A 5,291-nucleotide genomic window follows, 5' to 3' on the forward strand; every position below is an offset into this window, starting at 1 on the left:
GGCTTCGGATAGTTAGTGGTAGGTTGGCAGGTGGTGACAGCCCTGTCCATCCTCTATATTCCATTACGATAGGTTTAGTTCTTAAAGCTTAGGGCTCATTGTATTCCTTGTCCAGTTTACCCGTGAAACGGAAGACTAGATCAGGGTGCGCCCCGAAGTGCTTGAGAATTCCTCTTTCTTGGTTTAGCTAAGTTGCTAAGTATATAGTTAAGTTGTGCTTGATAAGTAGAAGTTACATAGGACTCTTTTTTTACTCACTCTCTCTCTCCCACTAGCTACGCTGTCTACTCTTTTTTTCTAGCTATCTTCTATAGTGATCATAACGCATCGTGCAATTGCTTGAGGACTTAGTCATAAGGAATCCTATTTATCAATCATCTTAGCCTTCCTATGGGAATTATAAATACGACATTCTGAGTACTCTCGAGCGAAGTGCTACTTCAATATTTTCAGTGTGCATGCGGAAATATCCAGTAGACATAAGAAATATCAACAGGCAGTTGGGGCTGGACAGGGGGCAGTAGAGGCTGCGGTTGTGACTAGGGCAGGGGCAGCGGCGACGGTGTAGGAGAGTGGGAGGAAGGTGGCACAGAGAGAGGAGAGAAGGAGGCAGCGCCTGTAGAGAATGTCGGAGGAGAAGAGATAAGGGATTAACCTTAAACTTGCTTGTCTTCTTTTGCTACATTCCTCCATATATAGGGGTTTACAAGAATGCTAATGGGCTTTGGGCCTATTTATCAATAAGAGTCCAAATCCCCTACTAATCCTTTTTAGATCTAATATATAACAGCTAGGCCTGAGCCTCCTCCCTAATTAATCAGCCCACTAACATGTCTGGGCGTGTTCTCCTACCATACATCTTACCGACCATGATAACAACACTCAATGGTAAAAAATTAGTCTTAGAGTTCTCATTAGTTATTATCATCCATATTTTGGAGAACAAAAGAAATATGAAAGACGTCCACCATAAATTGTACTAACATATATTTCTCTCTGGGATTGATGTAAAGGAAACTTAAAATCTCTTATATTATTATAGCTGATTACAGAATATATACATGTATAAGCATTTGTACAAAACTACTGCATCATGAAAAGTTATATGGTTAACTGATAACCACAAATTTTATTCACCTTTATTAGGATGCAGTATATATATATATATATATATATATATATATATATATATATATATATATATATATATATATATATATATATAGAACTACTATCCTGTAGCTGGCTACAGAATAACTTATTCTGTAGCCACTTTGAGTTACGATAATTACTATGTTAATTTACGAGATTATAGTAACTCCTTACTAAGTGGTTTAATATAATGTTATGGTAAATATCCCTATGTGTTATAGTAACCCAACTATCGTAAATATATATTGACATTACGGTAAATTAGTATATAAAATTATAGTAAATAGAGGTGGCTACAGAATAACTTATTTTGTAGCCGGCTACTGAATAGCCTCTCCCTATATATATATATATATATATATATATATATATAGTACTTACGACCATACAAGTAAAACCATGCATGGTAGAACATGGCATCTCTTTTTCTCCCCCTGAATAGTGCAAGGAACACCTAGCATGATATTGACTCCAAAGATTAAAGGGTATTAGATTTATTTGCCTCCATGTTTCACCTTGATTTCTTATCAAACATCTGCAAAGAAATCATGAATCGTGATCCGGGCTGCAACTGGAATTCTTACTGTCCTATGATCATTGTACCACGTAAGGCTGCCAAACGTGTAATCCCCTTGTAACCTCCACATAGGTGATAACTTGATCTGAAATGTATGAACCTTGTTTGCAGCGTTGAACACAAGAACCGATGGCTCAACTTCGATCTTGACTCCAGCAGGGCTCTCAACCGCAACGTGGTAAACTGCATCGACCTCGCCGACATTTGTGACAGTTCTCGGCACGGTAACTGGATACCTAAGATTTGGTACCGAGACAGAAGGCAGGTTTAAGAGATATCCGGGTACCGATGTTGCATTGCAGCTAATGGATGTTTCGATGCTGCAGCGAAAGAATTGGTTGTAATCGTTTGGATTGATGTCATAAATCAAGCCAGGATCTGCTGCTCTGTTAGGGTTGATGTGGCCACCTCCATAGTCAAATGGGTCAGCAATCTTCCTAGGCAACCCTTCAGCCAGTATTGGCATGCCGTGTTCATCAGTTACAGATGCTTCACCATGCAAAAAGAAATAGAGGTAAAGCAATTGTAATGCTGCGCCTAGTCGTTGACTAGTCATGTTTTCATATATAATTTGTACAAGTTATTGGTAGATTAATTGTTGTGCTAATTACCAGTGGTGACAATGGCAGATTTCAGCGCAGCAGGAGACCAATCTGGGTGCAGAGCTTTCAGCAGTGCAACTATGCCCGAGACGTGTGGAGCGGCCATTGATGTCCCCGACATAAGCATGTAGGAGTCTCCCACTGCTGCTAAGATGCTAGCTCCAGGTGCAGCTATGTCAGGCTGTTGGGGAAGCAACAGTGGAGTTAGATACGTGATTTGTCATGGCTTGTAGTAGTGTGCCTAGTGCCTATTGCCTAGTGCTACAATGGTAGGTACCTTGATAACATCAGCGTAGTCGATGGCTGGACCTCTGGAGGAGAAGGCAGCCACTTTGGGAGCCAGTAACTCTTTACTTGTAACGCTGCGCGATGGTTCAATCTTTGCCACCGGAGAGCTGCTTATTAAAAGTTTAAATAAACAATCAGAAATATAATTCATGCAAGAGAGGAAGAGGGTTTGATTCATTTTAAAGAACAAGAATGAATCAAGAAGTTGCATAGTTGTACCTCGCGGTTCTGATGTATCGTAGAATCTTGTACCCAGTGTCAATGTCCACAAGAACACAAGGAATTCCTCCGCAGTTTTCTGTGACATCTAGAAGATTGGTCGTGTATTGAGCGAAAACAAGACCCGAGCCCCCGGCATCCAGGACGTTTTGCGTCGCGTTTTGGAATTGCTGGACCGGGACTAGCGCTCTTTGGTTGTCTGATAATGGAAAGCACAGGGCAGTCTTCCCTTTCAAATCCGTACCGTTGAGAGTTTCCGCCGTGCAGCTAACCACAGAAAGCAAAAATTAACTGCTCAGCTTCGATTCAAGACGTGTGTGATGTACTAGACTGTCGGAAAACTTTTAGCTGGGTCGAAGTAAAATGAAGTGAAACTAGTGGCTTAATAACGTACAGGCCTCCAAAGGCAAGGCTTCTGAAACTGCTCCTGGGTGAGTTCTTCTCTTGGTAGTAGAGAGATTGTCCCTGCAAAATTGGTAGATGTCGGTCAGGATGAGTCCGTACTTCGTAGATGACTAATCACTTATATTCCTGCTAAATTTGTACTATTCGGTTGTACCTAACCTACCAATATCTGATGCTTGTTGCCCAGCGTAATGGCGGTTGGAAACGAGCGATCAATCGTACTCGCGGCCACGGTGATGACCCACGGGGCAGTATTCCCGACGGTCTGCGGCCTTGGACCGTCGTTCATGCCAGAGTACACGACGGTGATCCCCTTCTGAACCGCGTGCAGGGCGGCGAACGAGCCCTGGAAACCGACGGCACCGAGGGACAGCGAGAGCACGTCCACCCCGTCGTGTATCGCGTCGTCGATGGCCGCGAGCACCATCGCGTCGCTGCCCCTGCTACGGCCGTTCTCGTTGAGCCAGAGGGATTTGTACACGGCGATGCGGGCGTGCAGCGCGCCACCGCGCGCGACGCCCGCCGCGAGGCCGTGGAAGCTGGCCGCGTCCACGGCGGAGCCCGCCGCGGTGGACGCCGTGTGCGTGCCGTGGCCGTTGGCGTCCCGGGCCGAGAGGTACTCGTTCCTGTGGAGGGTTTCCCTGTCGATTCCGGCGTCGTAGAAGCGTGCCCCGATGATCTTGCGGCTGCAGTTGTTGGTGCCCCAGACCTCTCCGACCTGGCACACGCCTTTCCACCGCGACGGCACCGGCGGGTATCCTTCGTCGCTGAAGCTTCTTGACTCCGGCCAGATACCTGAAGCAGCAAGTTCGGTTTTTTTTAGAGAGACAGTGAAGAAATGCGTGTCAGATTAGAGTGAGATTGCGTACGGAGCGGACCTGTGTCAACAACCCCGATGATAATGTCCTCTCCATATCTGCCTTTCTGGAGCAAGTCGTCGCTGGGCGTTTGGTAGCTCAGATCAAGGAAATCCCAGCTGTGAGTGGTTGTCGTCGTGTAGGTTGTGCTAGGTTCCACACTGATGACTTCTGGAAACCCTATAGATAGAGTTAACAAAGTAAGCCACAAGGCGCGGCGTGGTTATATTATAATTAGTTTCCTCAATATATATAGATTATAGACTACTGCAGCTGTGGAGAAAATTCAGCTAGCAATCGCAAATTGAACTCCTCACCTGCGACTTGTTTAGCTTCGTCTTCAGTGAGCATCGCTGCGAAGCCTGAGAAGCCATGCTTGTAGTTGTGAACCATGGAGGCCAAAGAATCTTCCATACTGAAAGTAACATACGCATAAATTCATCGCCTAAACAAATATTGTATGGTGGGCAGAATATATAAATCGAGCTAGAGAGTGTGTGTGTGTGTGTATAGACACACACACACACACACACACACACACACACACACACACACACACACACGTGCCTTCCAAGAACATTGCTGAGTAGATCATGGTGCGAAGCGACGACATCGTTGGGGTGTTCATGTTTCACATCTCCTAGGTACACGATATACAGCTGCAAAAATTACATGTTACAAATTATATATACTTTAGGAACAAATTATTCTTAATTAGCATGTCATCAAATAAATCTACCAGCTAGTATATATACCACACGCTATTTACCGAGCGAGTGGTTGCGTGTGCTCCCAAGAACAGAATGCAAAAGCTAAGTACGAGGGCCCAAGCTACAGGAGGGACGCGTGATGAAGTAGAGAAGAAGAATGCCATGTTTTCCTTTGCTGTGATCAGATGCATGTGCCATTCGTGATCCGGTACTTATACATATATATGCATGAAGGCTTGCTCTGTTATCAAGAGTCCAAAAACACACATAGGAGGAGCACAATTAGGCTTCTTCTATGACTAATTCTATCGTCCGCGTTGGCGGAGGCAACGACGAGCCTAGTCCGAATCGATCGACGAAACAGATGTGCGTTCGTCAGGTTTGAGCGCGTGCCACAGCAGAAGGTTTCAGAGACTACTTCCGCATCGCAATGACGATAGAGCGTGGTAGCGTACTATGAGACGTTTTCCTTTTAGATTGT

At 44.8% G+C, this 5,291-nt stretch overlaps 1 protein-coding gene across 1 annotated transcript; it reads right to left on the minus strand.

Moving 5' to 3' along the window:
- Nucleotides 1-1,592: 1,592 nt before the first annotated feature.
- Nucleotides 1,593-4,974, minus strand: LOC136479667 (subtilisin-like protease SBT3.8). Its single transcript, XM_066477452.1, has 10 exons — nt 4,870-4,974; nt 4,668-4,759; nt 4,418-4,515; nt 4,122-4,280; nt 3,407-4,038; nt 3,233-3,303; nt 2,839-3,105; nt 2,609-2,726; nt 2,341-2,512; nt 1,593-2,218 (listed from the first exon to the last, which is right to left on the minus strand). The coding sequence occupies exons 1-10, from the start codon at nt 4,972-4,974 to the stop codon at nt 1,680-1,682; spliced, it is 2,253 nt and encodes a 750-aa protein (XP_066333549.1). The 3' UTR covers nt 1,593-1,679.
- Nucleotides 4,975-5,291: the final 317 nt, after the last annotated feature.

Source organism: Miscanthus floridulus, chromosome 9 (assembly GCF_019320115.1).
Source record: "Miscanthus floridulus cultivar M001 chromosome 9, ASM1932011v1, whole genome shotgun sequence".
Lineage (NCBI taxonomy): Eukaryota > Viridiplantae > Streptophyta > Magnoliopsida > Poales > Poaceae > Miscanthus > Miscanthus floridulus.